Below are 24,554 nucleotides of genomic sequence, written 5' to 3' on the forward strand. Positions count from 1 at the left end.
CCATGGAACAGGAATTTGAGCTTTTTGACAAATGTGATGAGAACTGCAGAACAAGAAATGGAACTTACTGTAAAAAATGTGATCAACAATAGAATAGGAAATAGAATTTAAGTAAATGTAGACTTTTTCCGAAAAATGTGGTAATAGCCACAGAATCAGAAATGGAATTTACTTAAAAAATGCAATGATCAACGTAGATGAGGAAATGGAACTTATTGAAAAAATTGATAACCAGAGAACAGGAAATTTTACTAAAAAAATGCAATGATAAAAGCAGATCAGGAAATGGATGGAACTTATTAAAAAATGTGATAACCATAGAGCAGGAAAATTAACTTACTAAAAAAAAATGCAATGATAAAAAGCAGGAAATGGACCTTATTGAAAAAATTGATAACCAGAGAACAGGAAATGTTACTAAAAAAAATGCAATGATAAAAGCAGATCAGGAAATGGATGGAACTTATTAAAAAATGTCCATAGAACAGGAAAAATAATTGATGGTAAAATGTGACAATGACTGTAGAACTAGAAATGGAACTTACAAAAAAGAGGGACGTTAACCGTAAAACAGAAAATGTGACGATAAACGTTAAAAAGGAAATGCAAGTTTTGACAAGATGTGACGTAACCATAAAACAGGAAATGGAACTTATTGGAAGTTGATCTTATTCGCTGGAGTTTGGTGCATTACCGCAAGTGTGTGTGTGTGTGTGTGTGTGTGTGTGTGTGTGTGTGTGTGTGTGTGTGTTTGAGTGTGTGTGGATGTTGACCTCCATGCGCACGCCTGACTTTGTGCTATTTACAGCAACAACGTGGCTTCATTAACAGCAGCAAGTCAAATCAGCTCACTTCTTCCTTCATCTTCTTGCGCTCGCGTCAGCTTCTTTCTCTGGCCGGCGGAACATTTCGCTGAAGTCGCCTCACCTTGCGTCGTCGTTTGTCAGTCAGTCACTTCATCTGTTGTAAATTTGATCAAATCTGTTAGTCAGCCAGCCGGTCTGTTAATCAGGTTATCATCACTCGGTCAGTAATCAGTAAGTTACTCGCATGATTTTGTTATTTTCAGCTTCGTGAGTCAGGTCGTCATTCAGGTCATTATCAGTCAGTCGCCAGTTGGTTAAGTTAGTCAGCTAATCAATGACTGAATAACTAACTGACTGACTATCCGTCCCTCCCTCTTTTCATCTACTTTGATTTCTAACCCGCAGACTTGCTAACTGACTAACTAAAGAGTAAGTTGACTAACTAGCCTATCTAACTGGCTAACCAACAAATTAAAAGGCTCGCTAACTGACTAGCTAGCTTTCTGATCCAACACATAAGACTTGCTAGGTGACTAATTAAAGCGTGAATCCCAACTAACTAACTAACTAATTAACTAACTCAAGAGCATCAAACCCAAACCCTAGCTAAAAACTAACTGACTACTAACGAACCAACAACTGAACAACCAGCAAAAACAACTAACCAAGCACTCTTTCATCAACTAGCAATCAACCAAACTAGCTTACTAACTTGCCATGTACGAACTAACTAGCTGACTGACTGAATCATTGACACAGTTGAGACCGACGCTGTACAAGTTTAAACGGTTTGCGGTTGTTGCAGCTGCGTTCTGGGGTGACATCGCCTTAGACGAGGAAGACCTTGGCATGTTCCAGATCGACAGGACCGTTGAGCTGACGCGCACCGTGCAGGGACACACATCGGGTGAGTCGGGCGGGGCTTAACGTAGCCACGCTAAGAATGCTCACTTGTGATTCTCGCGCGTGTTTGTGTCAGGTGGTTTGGAGGAGCAACGAGTAGCGACCAAGCGAGCCTCGTTGTACCTGTTGCTGGAGAGGATACGAAATTTTGGCTTGGGTAAGATGACACTCAAGCACCCGATGGAGAGAAAAGCACTAAGCGGAGCTCAGACCTTCGCCAAGGCAAAACAATCGGAGTCATTTAAATCAGAAATTGTGCAATTCCACTCCTGTCCTGTAGGTGGCAGTAATCCTTAATTTAAAGACACGCAAAACAAGAAGCTTTTTCCAGTTGCTTTTACAAATTAGATTTGAAATCTACTTGGGTGGATGGACTCTAATGCGGGGTTGGGTGGGTGGGGGGTGGGGGGTTGCGGGTGTTCTTAGTCCTGCTACTTGCGTCTCCGCTAACTTGAGTGACGGCGAACTAATGTTATATGCTCGCGACACTTATTAAAAATATATATATTTTGATTACATTTTCTTGAAATCTACTTGGGTGGTGGCCAATTTACTTGGGAGGCCCGCCCAAGTATTAACATGGTGTGGGAAACACTGTGTTTCAAACAAATGTCAGGGTTTCAAATTGGGGTATCAAGCCTGGCTTCGAGTTTCAAGTTGGCGGTCAGAATTCTGAATTGTGCAACCAGACAACTCTTCATTACTACGTAGACCCTCCGAAAATTTCCTGACTCAGCCATTTTATCTCTGGTGCAGTCTTGATGAATTGTGAACCAGCCTAAACCTAAATGTGAATTTCATTTCCTAGACTTGCTCCCGAAAAACTCCAGTCACAAGAGCCAAAGCGGCAAAAGCGGCAAAAGCGGCAAAAGCCTCAAGGCGGGATTAGCCACAAAAGACCGCTTTCCTCGAGCAGCCACCTCACGAGCCGAGAGGATCTGGCCCGGGGGGGTCATTCCCTATGTCATCGGTGGGAACTTCACCGGTAAGATTGTGTGTGTGTGGTCTTGTTTTTTTGTTACATAGTGGGGCGAACATAATCGGGATTTCACAGAGTTGTGGGGCCCACCCGTCCATGTGGGGCTATTTTGCTGGGCCCCACAAGTTTCAAGACTTGGTTTTAGAGTTTAGGTTTGAATTAGGTTATGGTTGAGGTTAGGGTAAGGAGTAGGGGTAGGCAATCATTTTTGATGGTTGGGGTTAGGGGGAGGGGCTAGGAAATGCATTATATCAATGAGATGGCCCCACAAAGATAGTAAAACAAACTTGTGTGTGTGTGTGTGTGGATTTATATCACATCATGGGGACCTTTTTCTGTGTTTTTACTATCATTATGGGGACCATGTGTCCTTGTGGAGACATTTTGGTGGTCCCCATGAGTCCAAACTTTTTGTGGGTCAAAACTTGGTTTTAGAGTTTAGGTTTGAATTGGGTTATGGTTGAGGTTAAAGGGTAAGGAATGGGGGTAGGCAATCATTTTTGATGGTTGGGGTTCGGGTAAGGGGCTCGGAAATACATTATGTCAATGAGATGTCCCCACTAGACATGTAAACCCAACGTGTGTGTGTGTTCAAACAACTTAGTAATATGTTCAAACATATTGATAAAGTTGTTTTGGTAAGATGACGGCCAAACACTAAAAACTGAGATTTTTTCCCATAATGCAATGGGGTATTTTGAATATTCCCATAATGCCACGGGGTAATGCCACAACTTGAAATGCTGCATGTAGACAGCAATGTGAGATTAATTTGATGCCTCACGATCATATCAGCGCTTTTGATTGCCCCCCCCCCCCCCAAAAAAAAAAAACACGATACGGCATTATGGTTTACTGCTAATTATCTTGCAGACAAGAAGTCAGAAAATCATTGTTGTAAAGTGTGTATGTGTTATGTGTGTGTTACAGGTAGTCAGAGGGCCATGTTCAAGCAGGCCATGCGTCACTGGGAGAAACAAACGTGTGTAACGTTCATTGAGAAGACCGACGAGGAGAGCTACATCGTGTTCACCTACAGACCATGCGGGTGGGTGGCAAAAGTCATCAAATCCCGTACTTAAATAGAAATGCAGATACTTGTGTAAAAAAAAAAAAAAAAAAAAAAAGAGGTTCAAGTAGAAGTACTGACTGTATTCTTAAAAGGTTCTTTAAAAAAGATGATTTAACATTCATTAGTAACAGTTTTTTAGCCTCTCATCACGAGCGGTAATCTGAGCCAATCGTAGATGATGAAAGAGAACGCCATCCTACGCCGCGGTTGCTTAGGTTAAGAAAACGAGGTGATAAACGTAAACATGGAGCAAACGTGGAGTAAACACACTGAAAATAATAATGAGCAAAAATGTATGTTATAAAATGTACCCGTCACTTTCTGTAGGCGTAAAAAGCAGGATCACACAGCAGTTGCCGTTTTATCATTTTCAACAAAAACTTAGCTGTTGTTTTGTTCTTCTTTCAAATGTAGATTGTTTTGTTCTTCTTTCAAATGTATATCTATATCTTAAAGTAAATACATTTTCCATGATTATTTGTTGACTCCCCTTAGAAAAAAAAAACTGTTCTGAATATTTTCACGCTTTTACAATCAGAGTAGAAAGTAAAAAGTCATCGGAGAAATCAACACTTACGTACAGACACCTAAAAAAACGACTTTCAGGTCGAATGTCTTTATCCTTTTTACTTCCCACCACGGGTGTGTGCGTGTGCGCGCGCGCGTGCTCAGAAGTGACCTTGTCACAGCGTGAGACGATACGCTCACTCAACAATGGCTCCGCTTTCCTTCCTGTCCCGCTCCTGTTTCCACATCCCGCCAATCACACGGCGGGCTGCTAAGTGTTTGTACGCTCGCCGTGTTTCCCCGCGGGTGTGAGAAAGCGCATTGTTTGGCGAAGCCGCGGGACGGCGGCATCTTAAAGTGTTTGCAACCTTTATTTGTCGCCAAGCCAAAAGACATGAAAGGAGGCCTCCAATGCGTGTTGATTTATGACAACAGATTATAGCAATTCTTCAAAAATTCTGCAAGAACTTTCGTGGGATTCTGAGATGTTTTTGTGACATCAGAGTAATCATAATCTCATCCAGGCACGTGCACACATTTTTGCAGGCAGGTGCACAAGCCCCCCCCCCCCCCAAAAAGGCAGCATCATACAACAATTGCAGTTTAAGTATTAAACTTTTTTTTTTGGACAACATTTTACAGCATTCAACTTTTTTTTCTGTTAAGACAATCAACAACGATTAACAAAAGAGGTCAAGGGAAGCTAGTGTATGAAAAGTCTACACACCCCTGTTCAAATGTCAAGATTTTGGTTAAATCGTTACCCTTTTAACCAAGGATGTAGCCAATTCTGGCAGAGGTGATATTAATTAAGGACAAAAAATAAATACATTTTGTCAAAATAATGACTTACGCCATTATTTTAAGAGGCCAATATAAATAAGTAAAAAAAAATAAATGTTTTCCACTCTATTTATTCTCCATTAGTTAACCTATAACCAGTGCAACTCAAATATATATATATTTTTTAGAGTGAAAATATATATTTTTCTAATATTTATGAATGCCGGAAAAAAGGCTGCAGGAAAAGGGCACTTCTTTCCTCCAGGGCATGTGCTTGAGCACCACCTAGTGGTTATGTGTGCACGTGCTAGATCTCAACTTTCATCTTCTGGTAGAAAGAACCGAATGCTTTGGAATTACGGTAATTAAATTGTTTTTAAAAAGTAATACCATACATGTCCTTAGTAAAACTGAATTTCCTCATGTGATTGAATTTGAATTTGTTTAAAAAAAAATAGCCATGCAATAGCGCGGCGTTCAAAACTTCCCTAGCATTTTTTTTTGTTTCGAAATTTTAAAAAAAAGAAAAAAGTTTTCATTTGGATCTTTTGTCAACTTTTGCTGGAATATTTCTTTGAAATTCGCGATTCGGATTCCAAGTTGTTCTTCCAAAATCTCGACTCGAATCGTAAACCGTAGAAAGGCTCGATTATTTATAAGAAACGCTTCCTGAACAAACCATTTGGTTATCGATTTGAATCTGATGAGAAATAGGCATGCCATTATTCTTTTTTTGTTTCAATTGATTATTGATCATGATACACATGTATTAATGCATAATAACATCGTCAGCAGTTGCGCAATTATTACCTCAATAGGGGATGGCATTCATTCATTTGAATTATATTGGAGCTTTTTTTCTTAAAGGGATTTAAAAAAAAAAAAAAAGAAGCTAATCCTTGCACACATTCAAGCGAATTAAAGACGTGGATGTCAACCGACGATCATGATGGCCGCGTTGGAGATTAGACCCTTTTAATCGGATGGACAGATACACGTGCGCCATGGGGGGGGGACAGACAGACTGACGGACGGACAGACCAAAACAAACGCAAGAGGGAGAAAAAAAAAAAAAGAGTGGCACGGCCATTGCACAAATGAATAAATGAACGAAACAAAAGTCCCGGATCCCGATCTCGGCTCGCGGGATAACTTTAATCAGATTTGTTAGCCCGGCACGGAATGTCTCGGCGAGCCAGAATAGGAGAACTTTTGTGTGTGCGTGTGTGTGATATGTGAACGCTCACAGCTTTCAGTTATGAAACGACGGTGCTATCGGAGCGTTGAATGTAAATAAATAAATCCTGCAGCTTTTCCTCTGCTGGATGGAGTACGAGGCAGGAAATCCTGACTCTTTGTGTGTGTGTGTGTGTGTGTGTGTGTGTGTGTGTGTGTGTGTGTGTGTGTGTGTGTTAAAATGTGTAACACGTCCCTCGCCAACCCGTCAGATTTGACCCGCTTTGACATTTGGCAGCAATAAAAAATAGCCTGAATGTCATTATTTCACAGGACACAAATACACAAAAAAATGAAATGATTTAAAAATGTCATTTGTTTATAAGCCAGAACAATTTTGTGGGCTGAGGCTGTCGCAGGACAAATTTGACCCGTGTCTACCAAAAATGGATTTTAGCTTTTACTGGAGCGTGTTCAATCAAGGAAAAAAAAAAGCTCAAAATTGAAACTGTACAAACAATAATAGTTTGCGTTCCGTAAGTGTTAACCGCCTGCCAAAAACCCCGCTTAGGTGTTGCTCCTACGTGGGTCGCCGCGGCAACGGGCCCCAGGCCATTTCCATCGGCAAGAACTGCGACAAGTTTGGCATCGTGGTGCACGAGCTGGGCCACGTCATCGGATTCTGGCACGAGCACACGCGGCCCGACCGCGACGACCACGTCACCATCATACGCGACAACATCCAACCAGGTGAGGACCGTGCTACCCACAATGCACCTGACCTCACTCTTTAAATAAAGGGATACTGGACGCATTGAGCCATTTTCAGCACATTAAAAAAAGTTAATATTATGTCCAGAATGAATTTGATTATTTTTCATGTAAAATGTATACCTTTAAAAACCAAATTTTCCACTTGCTGTCGACTGATGATGACATCACCTGTGCTGAGGAAGTAGGTCACGTAACGACCAATCATGGCTCAGTTTGCTGACCAAACCCAGAAAACAGGTGAGCCGTGATTGGCCATGATTAAATGAAAATGAGGGCCAAGATTGGGTAAGGTTTTAAAACAAATGCTAGGGTTTCAAAATATTGTTTCGAGTTAGGGTTTCAAGCCAGGTTGAGGGTTTCAAGCAATGTTAAGGGCTCTGAATTAAACGAGGGTTCGGATTTCAAATAGAGATTTCTTGGGGTTACAACGGTTGAAAAGTAAGATTTCAAAAACAATGCTAAGGTTTTCTAATTCTAGGATGTCAAATCGAATTAGTTTCAAATTAGGGTTCAAACAAGGGTTAAGGTTAACAAATAAATGTTTAAAGCCTCGGTTAGACTAGAATTGCTACCTTTTCAATTCCCGCCAAAGTTCTTTAAGCCACTTTAGAAAGTGCGTACAAGTCAACTGCTCAGATAATAATAAAATATTTTTTGACTGTGTGTGTGTGTGTGTGTGTGTGCTTGCGTATGCGCGCTCGTGTGTGTGTGTGTGTGTGTGTGTGTGTGTGCGCGCTTCACCCAGGTCAGGAGTACAACTTCCTGAAAATGGAGCCGGGCGAGGTGAACTCTCTGGGCGAGCCGTATGACTTTGACAGCATCATGCACTACGCCAGGAACACCTTCTCACGGTAAAACACTCAACACAAAGATCGGAATCAACCAACAATCCGAATCGGTGTATCTTGTCCTTTATGTTGCCATTTTGGATTGAATTCTTTAAAATTGTGCTTTTTTTTTTTTTTTTGTGCTTAAGGGGGATGTTCCTTGACACCATCCTTCCGTCCAGGGACGAAAACGGCGTCCGGCCCGCGATTGGCCAGCGGACTCGACTCAGTAAAGGAGACATTGCACAGGCAAGGAAGCTCTATAGATGTCCAGGTAACTTCATTATATTTATTATCACACTGTGCATGTTTGTGTGTGGACGATGAGCTCATCAGTGCAACTGCTTGCGTAGGGTGTGTGTGCGTGTGTGTGTGTGTGTGTGTGTGTGTGTTTAGACACGTCACACTGCGTTCTGATCGCTTCCCGCGCACAATTTTGACATTCCTGCGGTCCCCGACGAGCGACGCTGACGTCAATTTGGGTTGAATTTGTCGCAAAGGTTTACGATCTCATCTGTTGAGCACGTGCGCGCGCACACACACAGACGCACGTCATGACATGTTGCGTGTGTCATGAAATGTTCACACGTCAGCCGAGAGAGTCACTTAGTAAGTAGGTCAAAAATCTATTTATTCGAATTACATTTTTCATTTATAATCTAGCTATATATGTTGTCATATGATGATGCAATGACCCCAAAAATAAAAATAAAAATCCTCAAAATTTCAACACTAATCATGTCAAAAACTAGTTTACTACAAACCTCATCGAGTCATACCTCAAATTAATGGTCTTGGTGAGGATTTTCCGGATATTTTATATCTTGTCAATGTATCCTAACATGTCAGTGAAATAAAAAAATATATAAAAAATAAATGTCACTTATCGCAGCCTCTTATTTAGTTACCAAATCAAGGCAAAATGTGGTTATCGTTTTGAAGACAACTGGTAGCCAATTGACTTTGGCGCCACACTAAAGTCATATCTCAAATTGAAAGCTTGCCAGATATGCAATTATTTTGTCAATTTACACTCATATAACGACAAAATCAAAAATAAAAAATCATCGCTTTTATTTTGAAAATGTGACCAATCTCCAGAGCTTAATCTCACAAATCCACACGCAAACGTGAATAAAAATGACCAATATATACCATTCGGTACTTTTCGATGAGATCTCGTCGATTGTTTTCTGTCTGAACATATTCCATGAATATAAACGTACGGTGTAACACTGCAGTGTGTGTCTTAAAGCATGCGGAGAGACGCTGCAAGATTCCACAGGCAATTTTTCATCTCCTGGTTACCCCAATGGATACCCTTCATATACTCACTGCGTGTGGAGAATATCTGTTACACCTGGAGAGAAGGTATAGATATATATACACACACACACACACACAAACAGACACACACGCTAGCGCAAACATTATGTAACTCGCCACTGCATAATTTGTCACAGTGAGCCATATTTCAGAAATTTGGTTTTGGCATTATCAAAAAGAGCTTTTCAGCTAACATACTACGCGAGACAGATGTGACGCCCCCTTTGAGCTGTGTGCCTGCGGCGATGCTAAGCTAGGAGTGTCAAAGTCGCGAATTTCATGTGTGTGGATGGCAAGAAAACAAAAAAAAGCCATGGACGCCAGTACATTGTGCTGCATACGCACTGACCTGAATATACGGCTGGATAGCCGATAGCCCGTGCAAGCCGTTGAAGTCACAGGGCGGCCATCTTGCTCCTCCCATCTTGCGAGCATACTACTGTAACGATATACGTACAGAAGAGACATATACAGCTCGTAGGCAGTTAATATAAGGCCGGGGGGGGGGGGGGGGGGGGGTCACTATTTTTTAATAAGTAATAATATTATATATTAATAAAATAAGCTGAGTTTCTTAGACTCCAATATTAGATTTGGCAGAGGCATCTTTTGTTGAATTACAGTTATAATTCTTTAATAAAAAACAAACAAGTTTCCTCCTGTAAACATCATTAAGCACATAATTTATACGTGTATTTAAGGCAAGTTGCAAAATGTCTGAAATCCTCTTGTTTACGTTTAACACATTTAAAACATCATAAATCATGCTGTTTCTACTAATTACTGTCTCAAATGTTCTCCAATTTGGAAATTGTAAATGTATAGGATCGTATGCCGAGAAACGTTTCTTGGGAGGAGCAATATGGCGGCCTTGCGACTTTAAAAGTCTTGGCCTATTGGCTATCCAGTGATATCTTCAGATCAGTGTGCATATGGTTGCGCACGAGAAAACTGGGAGTAGGAACCTTTCGCTGGGAATTTGTTTTCCCAAATTGTATATATTGAAAGCACATGCTTTGGTGTTGACAAAAAAAAGTAACCCTCATGAAAATCGGTTGAGAAATGAGAAAATTATTTCATACATTAAACTTTGAAATGTTAATGTCATGAAAATGTTGTTTTGTTGTTTTTTAATCAATGAAAGAAGTGTAGTTTAACCTCCAGAACCTACTGGTTCACATACACAGTACACATCGGCACATGGACACAAACGCATTGTGACGCACTCACGTGTTGAAAGTGAACAGCAACAAAAAGGAGAGACAAGAACCTCCCCCCTTACTCCTCTTTGACGCCATGCGGCCACAGATCGTGCTGAACTTCACCACCATGGACCTGTACAAGAGCAGCCTGTGCTGGTACGACTACATGGAGGTGCGCGACGGCTACTGGAGGAAAGCTCCTCTGCTGGGTCAGACGCCTGCAACGCACACACGTACACAACAATAATTAAAAAGTGTGGTGAGACGTGAAAAAAAAAAAATGAGATGTGTGCGCCACAGGCAGGTTTTGTGGAGACAAACTTCCTGACGTCCTGACCTCCACCGACAGCAGAATGTGGATAGAATTCCGGAGCAGCAGCAACTGGGTGGGGAAAGGCTTCGCTGCCGTTTATGAAGGTATATATATTATATAAAAAAAAATAAAAAAATTTTAAACATACGGTGCTATTTGCAGGGATACGGAGCAGGCTGGCCCACGCATAGCAAAAATCCGCTTATAACGGATGGCCATGATAAATTAATTGAAAAATACAGCTATATTTGATGTATTTATTTTTAACGGAGATAGAATTCCAATAAGCATTTTCCATGAAAGATGAGTGTTAGCTAAAAACAACTGGCTTGCAAACAGCTAGCATTGATAGTCATGGTTTTGTTTGAAACCAAATGGTGGAGCAACACAGATAACATAACAATAACCACAGGTGTGTTTTTACATAAAGTTGATGAGTCACTGCAAGTCTATTCTTCTTCGTTTGGGTCTGCATGACTGTAACATTATACTGCCTCCCGGTGGCCAAGGCTGGCACACCAGAAGGAGCAGCACAATGGATTCAGCTGCAGCATAAAATCTTGATTGCACAAACTGTCTTAATTCCTTACATTCTATTAATCACATTATTACGCTATGTTTGTACGTTTGTAATGTTATAGAGTGTTATTTGTCCGTATTAAAAAAACAGTAGTACAAATATTTTTGTTCTTCTGGAGGGATGCTTAAACACATTAATGGCATTTTCATTCATTTCAATGGAAAAAGATGTTTTAAGATGTGAACATAGTGATACAAGAAATTAAACCAACATCTCAAAGCACAACTGTATTCTATTTTGGAATAAGACTATGACGTAAAATGTGGAAAAAGTGAAGCACTCATTCCGGATTATACTGAATAAACAAATAATCTAACAATAACACGTCTCTTTTCTTTCTTGTGCGCTTGTGCAGCCATCTGCGGTGGCGATATCAACAAAGACTCGGGGCAGATCCAGTCCCCCAACTATCCCGACGATTACCGGCCCTCCAAAGAGTGCGTGTGGAGGATCACCGTGTCCGAGGGATACAACGTGGGCCTCAGCTTTCAGGCCTTCGAGGTGTTTACTTGGCTATGTTTTGTCCTCTTGAGGCTATGGTGGGGAGGGGCGGGGGTCCACCAGTGACGTCACATGAATAAAAAGGCCAAGGAGATCTCAGAAGTGTGCGTGGGAATGTCTGGCTTGGGTTTCACGCTCTTATAGGATGGTAAAGTGCAAGTGCTGAAGTGTGACTCCCATCAATATACTTTTTTTTTCATTCCATTCAAAGGCATTACTTTATTAATTTGCATATTGAACTTTCGGCGAGGAGAAATTCCAAAAAATATTTCCGATATTGTTTTATTATTATTATTCAATATATTTACAGTATATTGTTTCTTATATTTTAGTTACATCATTCAATTACCTTTTTTTTTTTTTTTTTAATTCCCGGTAGATCGAGCGACACGACAGCTGCGCGTACGACTACCTGGAGGTGCGTGATGGCCCGTTGGAAACGAGCCCTCTAATTGGCCGATTCTGCGGCTACGACAAACCCGAGGACGTGCGCTCCACCGGGCACACGCTCTGGATGAAGTTTGTGTCGGACGGCACGGTCAACAAGGCGGGCTTTGCCGCCAACTTCTTCAAGGGTGAGCTTGTCTTTTGGATGTTTTCGTGTTGTAAGCCATTTTCGAGTAGTTTTGCACAACTTTTCGATTCCAACATCAAATTCATAATTATTATTGTTTCCTTCTGATGTTAAATTCCAAAGTGAATGATTTAAGTCGTGTTTCACTTTCTAATCAAGAAGAGGAAACTCGGTTCCCCTTCAAAACTATACCCCAACATGGCCGTAACATTGACGTGGCAGCTAAAGCCTCGTCTGCACGAATGCTACGTGTGTTCCAGAGGAGGACGAGTGTTCCAAGCCGGACAATGGCGGCTGCGAGCAAAGATGCGTCAACACGCTGGGAAGCTTCAAATGCGCCTGCGATCCAGGCTACGAACTTGCGCCCGACAAAAAGAGCTGTGAAGGTATTGCTCCTTTTAGGTCTAGCATTGACGATAACAAATGTGGTGTGTCAGGAAGGAGCGTGGTGAAAAGCGCATTTACGACTCATCCTGAACTTTGACGGCAACATAGTGTGTAGGGGAATGGAAAGGGGAATAAAAAAATGTTTTCCTAAACATTCTTAACTGTCATAAAATTGTTAAAAGAAGTTGGATAATTAGCTACAAAACTAGTTGTGTACTTACCTTTAACTTTGATGACAATGTAGTTTGTAGGGTAGTAGAGATGGCGCATTCCTGAAGCTGAAGGAATTTTTTTCCACAGTGTTAACCGTAATTAAACTGTAAATATCAGTTAACTCATTTCTTTATGTAAAAGCAATGATAAATAGTCTTGTCAGCCTGAGCTTCAATGATTATATAGTGTGTACGGGAGTGGAAAAATAAGATTACCTAAGGCAAGACAGTCATCCATCGAATTTTATAAATCCTTAAAAAAGAATTTGTATAATTAAGTATAAAACAATAACGTGTGTACTCACCCTTAAACTTAGATGATGATGTAGTGCGTACTTTGATGATGATGTAGTGCGTAGGGGAATGGAGCAGGAGGGTTAGCCATTCCAAACAAACAAACAAAGAACCACTGCAAAATAAGGCGATGGGTTTGGATGACGATGTAGCGTGTAGGGTGGGAAGCTGGCTAAAGTTGTAAAGTGCACCCTTATTTCCACACAGCGGCGTGCGGCGGTCTGTTGTCCAAGCTGAACGGCACCATCAGCACGCCGGGCTGGCCTAAAGAGTACCCGCCCAACAAGAACTGCGTGTGGCACGTGGTGGCCCCGACACAGTACCGCATCTCCATGCAGTTTGAGGCCTTTGAGCTGGAGGGCAACGAGGTGGGTGCAGCTGTCCAACTTTTGTTGTGGCGCCACCTATAGTAGTGGAGGTGTGATGTCATCATGTGTTGACCAGGTGTGTAAGTACGACTACGTGGAGGTGCGCAGCGGCCTGTCGCCCGACTCCAAGCTGCATGGGAAATACTGCGGCACCGAGGTCCCTGAAGTCATCACGTCGCAGTACAACAACATGAGGATCGAGTTCAAGTCGGACAACACCGTGTCAAAGAAAGGCTTCAAGGCGCACTTCTTCTCAGGTAAACACACTTTGATGTGGGTGCCTGTGTGTTACATAACTGTATATTGTAGCATAAGATAACGTAGCGCAACATAATGTGACACACTTTAACGTAGCGTAGCACTACGTGACGTGGCATAATATAATGTAGCATATTAGTAATGTAGCTTAGCATAACATGGCATAGAATAACGTGCAAAGCATAATGTAACATATAACGCAGAAAGCCCATGTGACATTAACATAACATAGCATAATGTAACGTAACTTAGCATAACATAACATAATGTGGTATAACGTAACATAGAACGTAAATCCTGAAATAGATAGCATAAAGCCTACATAACATAGTATAACGTAACGTAGCGTAACGCAACACAACATAAACGTAACATAGCATAACGTAGAACAGTGTAACAACTTAATTTAATATGGCATAACATATCGTAGCCTATAACATAGCATGTCATTAAATTTACGTACTAATGTAGCGTAACATAACATAGCACAAAGTAATGTGGTATAATGTAACGTAGCATAACATAACCTAGCATAGCTAACATGGCATAGAATAACATACAATGGCATAACGTAACATATAACGTAGCTAGCATAAAGCCTTTGTATTAATATAACATAGCATAACGTAGCGTAACGCAGCACAACATAAACATAACGTAACATAGCATAACGTAGAATAACGTAACAGTTTACTGTCATGTGGCATAACATATCGTAGCATATAACATAACACAGCATATCATAAAATAACGTAGCATAACAATGTAGCGTAACATAACATAGCGCAAAGTAATGTGCTATAACGTAACGTAGCATAACATAATTTAGCATAGCATAACATGGCATAGAATAACATCCAATGGTGTAATGCAACATATAATGTAGGTAGCATAAAACCCATATATTGCTAACATAACATAGCATAATGTAATGTTGCGTAACAGCATAACATAACATAGCATTACGTAGCAAACCGTAACAGCTTAATGTGGCATAACATATCGTAGCATAAAACATAGCATATTATAAAACAATGTAGCATTATGGATGAACTTAGCTTCGCATAGCAAAACAGCATACGTCAACATATCGTAGCAAAACTTCTAATGACACTGAGGTGAAATTATGTCAAAAGGTGCAGTCACTTTTACCTGTTTAGCTACACATTGGGGCCAAAATATTAGAAACCACTTTAACTTCAGCACGATTATAATTCTAACCTGCTCTCAGTTGTACTAACGTTGTGACTGGTAAGTTCATGTATGTCCTGTCTACGTCCGGGGCCTCCGGCGTCTCCCGGGCCACTCGCGTTCCACCCTCTGCCCCCCCTCAGACAAGATGGCGTTGTGTCCTGACCGTTTGCTTGTGTTTGAGTCGTGTCGGAATGCAAAGCGAGGCCGTTCGGTCGCTCGAGGCCGCATAACTGCTGCCGCCGCCGCCAACGGGCCGGCGGACTCGCCCAAGGTTCGAGGTAACGTGATGATTGGCCGCTGGAAAGTCTTCATGGATCATCACCGCCAGATCCATTCTCTTCCTATCTGAGGGAAACATAATGCTCTGTCCCGAGTCCACGTTTTTACCCTCAATAATACAATCGTACAATAATACAATTGCAACAGGCTACAAATTAGTTGAATTAAAAGGTACAATTAAAACTTTTTTTTGGTGGCAAATTCTGAATTTTTGTAGCTGTATTTTTTTATCTACTTAACCCCTTCAGACCCATAGATGGTCCCAGTGGACATGACATATTTATATTATGTCTAAACCAATAAAACACATCATTTGGATAATGTCAACACTTCTACTTCATGATTGGATCACAATCGCAAGTTTGCATGATGTTCACGTTAAAATTTTTGCATATAAGCTTAGAAGTTTACAACACGTTACATCCATATTATCCTGGCGTCCACTATAGTAACTACAAACATGAGATAACACCCAAAACACATTTTAATGTTGTTCTTATGCGGGAAAAGAGTCAAAATCAGCAAAAATGTATACATTTTGCCCATAAGAAAAAATGCGGGTCTGAAGAGGCTACACAAAAATATATTATACTCAGAATATTATTACTCTTCCTGCAAAAAAATCTGACTATCGTAACATGACCCCCCCCCCCCCCCATCACCGTGGACAAAAAGCATGGGTCGCTGAATTACATGATTTTTATTAATTTCTTTATTTTACCATTTTATCTAAAAAACAACAACCTAAAGTGGACACAGAGGACACTGCTATGATTCCCCAATGAAAATGACAACAAATATCCCTCACCGTATTCAAAGCAGGGAATCATTTGTTGACTTTTAAGACAAAGAAACAACAACTTCAAGGCAATCCTGATGCAGATTTCCTCTTCGTCGGTCACATGCATAATGACGAATTATAACATCGCTGTGCATATGAACCACAATTAGGTGTGTTTGCTGTGCACGCGGGTGTGTGTGTGTGTGTGTGCGGCTTCTACTGGAGGAGGTCTCCTTTGCAACCACACACACACACACACACAGACACACACACGTCTACTCCACGTGAGCGTAAATTTGTGTGCGTGTGTGTGTGTGTGTGTGTATGCGGTGACCTAAGGATTGCTACAATGAACGCGCAGTGTGGCATCAGCGGCAAAGCTCCTTAGACAGTGATACAGCGAGACTGGGCCCACAATAGCAACATAATACCACATCACAAACACACACACACGGGCAAAAAGGAAATGACACAATGAGAAAAATTAAGACATTATGGGGGGAAGTGTAAGACATTAATGAACACAGTGGGACGTAAAAGTGGACATTATGAGACGTCATGGGATAACATTTTATATAAATTGGGACATATGGGACATCATTATATATATTGGGCCACAATTGGGACAATAAAGGACACTATGGAACACAATAAAACTAAAGGGACATGATTGGGAAAAAAAAAAGACATAATCAGGGACATAATGCGACATAAAATGAGACAAGAATTGACACGACAAGAAAGACTGGGACATATGAAGACCAAATGTGACATTATGGGACAGTAAAAGGGACATTTTGGGAAACTATGGGACCAACATTTGCTTTACAATTGTGACAATTGCAGACACATTAGAACATATTAGGACACGATGAAACATAATTAGGGACATTATGTAACATGACGAGGCAAAAAGGGACATGATGGGACAATAAGGGGGACATAAAAAAAAAAGGGACATTACAGGAAGCCATGTGACAAACACTTGCTATAATGGCATAATTGGTATGATAGGGGACATTATAGGACATATGGGGAACAAATGCTACATAATGGGGTATAAAAGGGGGCATAGTGGGAGACATTGTGGAATACTGAAAAAATTGGACATAGCAATAAGACAACTGGCCGTGAAGGACTTTATGGGACAAAGTTGGACATAATGGGATAAAAACGTGATATTATGAGGCACTTTGGAACATAAAAGGGGACATTATGGGACAAATAGGTGATGCTATTGGACAAAATAGAACATGATAGAAAATGGGAAATTATAGGACATAATTGGAAACACGACAAACACTGTGGCCCAATGGGACATGATAAAGGGGGCGGGGGGGGGAGGACATAATGGAACATTATGGGAAACTAGGGAATATCTCCTGAAAGGATGCCGCCCAGCTGCCATTCTGTGATATCATCGTGACCTGGTTGCTTGTTTTGTTCAGATTCTTCTCTATTGACTCACCTTTCCCCGCTGTGAAAAACACTTTCTCGTCCGTGTTTGCAACCCCGTTTGAATTTGCGCGCATTTGTTGTCAGACAAGGACGAGTGCAGCAAGGACAACGGCGGCTGCCAGCACGAGTGCGTCAACACGGTGGGCTCGTACGTGTGCCAGTGTCGCCACGGCTTCGTGCTGCACGAGAATAAGCACGACTGCAAGGAAGGTGGGTACAAGTCTAAGGTTTTGCGCTGGTAGTCTAAAGCGATTTTGCTGAATTTGATCGGGGCGCAGGCATTAATTACATAACGGATTCGGAGCCCGTGTCTGGTGGATGTTATTGTATTTCATTCATAAATATGGCAACGTAGCACTACGTGCTTGCTATGGAGGGCCGAAACTGCCAAAATGTAAAATTAATTAATTAATAAATAATAAATAAATGAATACAATTGAAAATAAAAACGGGTATAAAAATATAATTCAAAAATTAAATATCAATTTAAATAAAAACAACTATATATATATATATATCCCTAAATAATGAAGTTTAAAAAATTAAAATAAAAAAAGAGATTCAAAAAATACAAATAAATGTCAAAGTAATTACAAAAATAAATATATAAATATAATTAAATACCAATCAATCAATAAAAACTCTCTGCTCTCACATTTATTTATTTCATGCGGCAGACAGGTCAAAATGTTATTCAAATGAGGGGGCAGTCCTAGGAAATAGTGTCTTGGGCTGGGTTTTTATTTCCATTTCTATAAAAAAAAATTGCATTTAATTTTTTTAATGATATCTTTTATTTCTGTTTTTATTTTCACCTGTATTCATTTAATTAATCATTTATTTATTTTTAATTTGGGCAGTTTTGGCCCTCCATGCTTGCTACGCTCCAGTGGTGCGACTTTATTATTGTGACGGTCTCATTGTGAGAAGTGCGCGTGTAATTGCAGTCCGTATTGTTTGGCGTGTCCATTTCACACTCAACTTGTCAGCATGCTTTTCTTTTCTTTCTTTTTTTTTTTTTTTTCAAATGCCTACTGCTTGCTGCTTCCTGTTCCCTTTCCATTTCCTTTGACCTCTTCCTGTGCAGCCTTCATTTCAACTTCCCCTGTGCGTGTGTGTGTGCGCGTGCGTGCGCGTGCGCGTGTGTGTGTGTGTGTGCAGCCGAGTGCGAGCACAAGATCCACAGCCCCAGCGGCAGCCTGAGCAGCCCCAACTGGCCCGACAAGTACCCCAGCCGCAAGGAGTGCACCTGGGACATCACGGCCACGCCGGGACACCGCGTTAGGATCGTAAGTTGAAGCCTTTGAAACAGCAAATATTACTGCAGATTTGCAACAAATTTGTTTACAAACGGCATCCGAGTGCAACGTCATCTCCCCCAATAAATTTGGTGTTTAATTTGTTTACAAAGAACACGCAAGTTCGACATGATCTTGTTCTTCCGTTAGCTGGATGGTCAATTTGTTTACAAAGAGCATCCATGTGCCATGTCACCTTTTCCTGTAAACTCGGTGGTTCATTTGGTGCGACGTCACCGTTTTCCATAAACTACGAGGTTAACTTGTTTACAAGAGCATCCAAGTTCACCACCGGCTTTTCCCTCCATAAACTAAAAGGTTCATTGGCTTTGTTACTCCATAAATGAGGTTTCTTTGTTTATAGCGTGTCCATGTGTTCCACCATCTCTCCTTCCCTCCATAAATTAGGAGGTAAACTTGTTTTCAAAGAGTGTCCAAGTTTGATGTCATCTTTTGCCATAAACTAGAACGTTTTTTTTTGTTTTTTAAACAAGAGCATCCAAGTGTGATGTCACTGCCCCCCCCCCATAAATTGGGAGATAACTTGTTTACAAAGAGCACTCAAGCGTGTCAACTATTCCAAAGAGCATTAAAGTAACATTCTTTTTATATTTGTTTACAAAACACATCCAAGTGTGACATCATCTTTTTTCATAAATTCGAAGGTTAATTTGTTTCGAAAGAGGATCGAAGTGCACTTTATGTTGTGTTGCCATAAACTTGAAAGGTAAACTTGTTTACAAAGCACATCCATGCACTCCACCTTCCCGTTTTTCCACACATTTGAGCTCTATTACAAAAGGAAAGGAAAAAGATGTGTGATACAAACGACATCATTTCGCTTACAAACAGTAGACTTGTTTTTGGTAAGATTTTCTACATTCCACTGAGAATAAAATCAAAGGTGCTTGTTTGTAATGGGGCTAAAATACGTGGAGTGTGGTCACGCGATTGAAAAAGGCCTCGGGTAACTTTCCCCATCTGTTTCCCACACACACACACACACACGCAGGCACGCACAATTTTGTGTGTGCATTTGGCCTGCAGGTGTGCACACATGCATGTTATGTGCCAGTAGCCCATTTCCTTCATGCCTAACACAAACGTTTGATTTGTGTGTACGTGGTTAAAAAATAATAATAAATAAATAAATAAATAACAACCAAAAATAAATACAAAGTCATAACAGTAATGAAGTAACTATGTAACTCAAATATTTCTATGTACAGTGTTCCCTTCACCACATAGTTTATACACTTTTTTCGTCGTGGCATTTACATTTTATCACATTTCTCAATGTTCAAACCATCATAAATGTTATAAAATATATACATTAATGTAAAAAAAAAATCCGCGCACAAAAAATCCGCGAAACAGCGAGGCCGCGAAAAGTGAACCGCGTTATAGCGAGGGAACACTGTATATATCTTTAAGTAACTTTAATGTTTGCTTATTTACAAGTAGCGTACAGTACCTGTGCCACCATTGCGTTATGAGGTTTCCTTGTCGCCCATTATTTGTAGTAGACCATCAATTTCAGATAACATGCTGCCCCCTACTGGTATGCAGTGCTGAGCCTGTCAAGCATGCATTCATTCATTAAGCGAGCTTCGTTGTATTTGAACATCATTAATCAGCTTACCGGTAGTTTGATTCTAATATTTAAAAATGAGGCTGTAATAAACTATATGACATGCTTTTTCATGAGGTTACAAGGTCTTACAAGCACATCCTTGGCCTCCGCCATGGACACGTAGTCATTAACATTTGATTCCATAATCTCCTAAAAATCGCTTATGTAATTGAAAATATGATTTGCAAACACAGTGGTAGCCATTGAACCCTTGTCAAATCCAATGCATCTTTTCTCTCTCTCTCTCTTTTTTTTGGGGGTCACACCTAGTAACAATTGTACTGTACCGAACTCAATGTAAAGCGCATTGCGATGACAGTACTTGGGGCGCCACATATTTTCTTTGGTGGTTTTTGGTTTAGAAAAGCCAAAAACATTTTGGTAGGAAGTATAAACCCCCCTTTATCCCCTTCACCGTGTAGACGTTCAGCGAGTTCGAGATCGAGCAGCACCAAGAGTGCGCTTACGATCACCTGGAGGCCTTCGACGGCGACAGCGATACGGCGGCCATCTTGGGGCGGTTATGCGGCAGTAAGGTTCCCGAGCCGCTGGTGTCCACAGCCAACCGGATGTACCTCAGATTCATCTCCGACGCCTCCGTGCAACGGAAGGGCTTCCAGGCCACTCACGCCACCGGTACACCAAACTAAAAGTTTTTTCAAAAGTTATTATTATTGAAATTTGAAAAAAAGAAAGGAAAAAAACCGAATATAAACGACGGAGACATTTTACATTCATTCACTTCACTAACTTACCGCAAGTAAACCTTTGGCTGGAACAATTTCTCCATCTAGTGGCTAACACGAAAAACACACCAGGCTTGAAAAGTGGCAGTGGCGAATATTTTTTGCTCTTAAAAGCCATTGAAATCTTTTAAAAGTCCTCCAAATGAAATACTAGAGTTAGGAAGATGTTTTATACCTACAACCACTGCTTCAACGCTGCTACATGCAGTAACGTTAACCTGAAAGCAGCTTCAGTGACGACATCCTCTTCCTTGTACTGGGCCCCCAATGGCCGGCAGAGTGCTGCTGCCCCCTACAGCTGTGGAGTGTTAAACATTCTGCATTTATATACGGTAATAATAATTACAAATTATAATACTATATAGCAATGTAACATTGATTTATATCATTAACTTAATTACTTTACAATAACATTTAATGCTGCTTTAAATCTCCATTGGATAAAAATAGACCCCTCCCCCCTAAATAATTTTATACGATCAACTAAACTTTATTTATATATAACACATAACAATAACAGCATCCACAGTTGGAACAAAGTGCTGTACAAAACCTCTGTTGGTAAAATAATAATAATAAATAGATCAAATATTATTTTCTAATGAATCCAAATAAATGCAGTATACCCTCAAATAGTGCCAATCCCAAAGTTGTCATGTGCACAGAGTGCGGCGGTCGTCTCAAGGCGGACGTTCGGCAGAAAAACTTGTACTCGCACGCCCAGTTCGGTGACAACAACTACCCGGGCCACAGCGACTGCGAGTGGCTGCTGACGGCCGAGCAGGGTTACGGCATCGAGCTCAGCTTTATCATCTTCGAGGTGGAGGAGGAGGCCGACTGCGGCTACGACTTCATCGAACTCTACAACGGCTACGATGCAGACTCGCACAGGCTCGGACGATTCTGCGGCTCGGGGGTAAGGAAGCACAGAGAAAAGAATCGGAATAAAATGTATTCAGCTCTGGTGACAAATTGAGAAACCGTGTCTATTTAACAAGCACTATTTGAGAAATAGTATTAATTCATTTCAAACTTGCGTTAACATGGACAATGTTTTCCCTCCCGTCAGCCAAGGGAAGGAATCTACTCGCCCAGCGACGCTTTGCTGATCCGTTTCCATAGCGACGACACCATCAGCAAGAAGGGCTTCCACATCCGCTTCTCCAGCACCAAGTTCCAGGAAAGTCTTCACACCAGGAAATGACCTCCCGAAAACCTCCTCGTCCCATGGACGGAGATACCTCCCCCAGGAAAAACTCCAGGGTGGAATTACGCAGAGAATTCCGGACGTTTATCGCGGACGTCAAAAGCTGTTCGTCGGATGCGGGAATGGCAAACTGCAAAGAGATAAAGAACCTGAAAAAATGGAAAATGCATCAAGCATTTACGCATCCTCCATTCTTGAACTGTACAGATTATTCCAAGACTATTGATTTTATTTTTGTCCCCCCCCCCCCTCCCAACACACACACCATTTACCACCTCCAAAATGGCTTCAGATGTATTTTGTTGACGTTAAAGTGTGTGCGCGCACATACTGAGAAAATATACATACAAAAAATATCAGACCTCCACCAAGGAAAAGCAAACTGCAAAATAACGTGTATCTATGCCTGCCTGACAGTGCAGTTCCACTCCATTCCTGTAGGTGGTGGTAATATGCATTGTAAACTGCCAACATTTTTTTTTAGCACTGCTATAGTTGCTGGATCTGGTGGGACACTTGGCCCCGATGTAAGCAGACTGTTACAGCAAAAAAAAAAAAGTGGTGGTGGGGGTTGGGTATGGTTGGCCATTGCGCCTCTTTGTCCCCAATGCAAGGGGAATATAAAGGTGAAAAGGTGGGAAAGAAAATATGTTGGGTCTCTACCCACCCTTGAAAAAATTGTTTTTTAAACAATCTGCTGGGTCAAAATCTCGCTTGGCCCAAGTGTAGGTAGACTGTAATGGCCAAAAAAGTAACAACAAATCTGGTGGGTTACTGTCTCCCTTCATACCTGGTGAAAGTAAATGGCAAGTGGAAAAAAGTGTGAAATTTAGTATCTTGTGGATCACTACTGGTCTCCCTTCTTCCCAATGCAAGCAAAAGCTTTCGGATAAAAATGTGGGCAAAAAAACAACTGAATTTCCACTCCAGTCCTGCGGGTGGTAGTAATGCACATTACAAAGTGGGTGCCAACTATTTTTTCACCACAGCCCCATCTGCTGGATCTGGCGAGTCACTGCCCCACTTAGCCTCCTTGCAAGCGGTCTAAAAAAATATATATATATATGACACAACTAAATGGAATAGTTTCTTAGTTACGGTATGTATTTGTTCAATAATCATGTTAACTAAAAGACAAAGTGCAATGAAAACGTAGCAGAATTCACATTTTAGAGGTCGCAAATAGACTAATTGAACCCTTATTTTCAATGCTTCCCCCTCTTTATCTTTTTTTTCTTGGTGGATATCAGAAAGGGAATATCTGTGGGCACGACGGGCAAGGAGACGTTCCCATTGGTGCTACAGGGACGGACATGATGGACAGCACTAGTCCTGTGGAACTACTTTATTGCCTTAGTACTCCATGGATGCTTTGTTTGGTGTGTCACGTTTTCATCTTTAAATGCTTTGGGGCATTAACCAAGACAAAGGAAAAAAATGAAAGCAGTGATTGGATGTGTAGTATCTAAGAAGTATTAGGGCAACAGTATACAAAAAAAAAAGACACTACAAGAATTAAGTATTTTTTTTTCAGAATAAAGACATCATTTATTTCTCCTAAATATGACAATTTAAAAATAACAATTAAAGCATGCTTTTTTTTTACTAGTATAGTTAAATTTAAAATTTTGTAATTGATAAAAATTTGACTTATGGAAAATATAAAATTTTGTTGTTGACTGTTTTTAAAATACAACTTTTTCAAAGCAGATTTATTCCCTTGATGACTCAAATTTCTCAACAACAACAAAAAGCAACTTCATTAACATAAGGATAGAACATTAATCTCTAAAAATGTGACTGAATCGACTGAGATTATTATTTTTCTCTAAATACTTTATTCTAGAAGTATTTTATTTTGTGTGGCCCTAATACTTCTTGGTGTGTCATTTCGTAGCGGTTCATTCAAACTTATTCATGTACATTTCCCCTGCACATTCCCTTCCCGCATCAGTGTGTTATAGATGATATATAAAGCGTGTGTGTTTATGTAAAACGTTTTGAACTGAAATGATGACAAATCGTCCTTACGTGCCAAGCTCGAGAAGATCCCTATCCAATGTGTTTTATTATTATAAATATTATTATTATTATTAAGAGTCTATGTCTGTGTCTG

The 24,554-nt window shown here is 40.7% G+C and overlaps 1 protein-coding gene and 1 long non-coding RNA gene across 5 annotated transcripts in view; one reads left to right on the plus strand and one right to left on the minus strand.

Annotated features, from left to right (window-relative positions):
- Positions 1-23,640, plus strand: part of LOC147169275 (dorsal-ventral patterning tolloid-like protein 1) — a 35,987-nt gene extending 12,347 nt beyond the window's left edge. The window contains exons 3-22 of the mRNA XM_086081748.1: positions 1,612-1,713; positions 1,786-1,866; positions 2,518-2,694; positions 3,619-3,736; positions 6,798-6,976; positions 7,746-7,851; positions 7,977-8,101; positions 9,083-9,198; positions 10,462-10,564; positions 10,656-10,772; positions 11,604-11,749; positions 12,129-12,324; positions 12,584-12,709; positions 13,424-13,584; positions 13,661-13,841; positions 17,639-17,764; positions 18,716-18,843; positions 20,908-21,121; positions 21,897-22,147; positions 22,301-23,640. Coding sequence (XP_085937874.1) covers positions 1,612-1,713; positions 1,786-1,866; positions 2,518-2,694; positions 3,619-3,736; positions 6,798-6,976; positions 7,746-7,851; positions 7,977-8,101; positions 9,083-9,198; positions 10,462-10,564; positions 10,656-10,772; positions 11,604-11,749; positions 12,129-12,324; positions 12,584-12,709; positions 13,424-13,584; positions 13,661-13,841; positions 17,639-17,764; positions 18,716-18,843; positions 20,908-21,121; positions 21,897-22,147; positions 22,301-22,435 — 2,888 coding nt within the window. The 3' untranslated portion in view covers positions 22,436-23,640. The remainder of the gene's footprint in view (positions 1-1,611; positions 1,714-1,785; positions 1,867-2,517; positions 2,695-3,618; positions 3,737-6,797; positions 6,977-7,745; positions 7,852-7,976; positions 8,102-9,082; positions 9,199-10,461; positions 10,565-10,655; positions 10,773-11,603; positions 11,750-12,128; positions 12,325-12,583; positions 12,710-13,423; positions 13,585-13,660; positions 13,842-17,638; positions 17,765-18,715; positions 18,844-20,907; positions 21,122-21,896; positions 22,148-22,300) is intronic.
- Positions 12,127-22,100, minus strand: LOC147169276 (uncharacterized). 4 transcript variants are annotated; one of them, XR_015095725.1, is made up of 6 exons: positions 21,858-22,100; positions 21,407-21,529; positions 21,241-21,282; positions 20,959-21,131; positions 20,327-20,429; positions 12,127-15,377 (listed from the first exon to the last, which is right to left on the minus strand). It is a non-coding gene; the product is annotated as an uncharacterized LOC147169276 (long non-coding RNA). The 4 variants fall into 4 exon arrangements; XR_015095726.1 differs by lacking the exon at positions 20,327-20,429; XR_015095724.1 differs by lacking the exon at positions 12,127-15,377 and having other exon boundaries at positions 15,988-20,429.
- Positions 23,641-24,554: the final 914 nt, after the last annotated feature.

The sequence above is a fragment of the Leptonotus elevatus genome, chromosome 8 (genome assembly GCF_054856555.1).
Source record: "Leptonotus elevatus isolate MCC_2025b chromosome 8, RoL_Lele_1.0, whole genome shotgun sequence".
NCBI classification, from domain to species: Eukaryota; Metazoa; Chordata; class Actinopteri; order Syngnathiformes; family Syngnathidae; genus Leptonotus; species Leptonotus elevatus.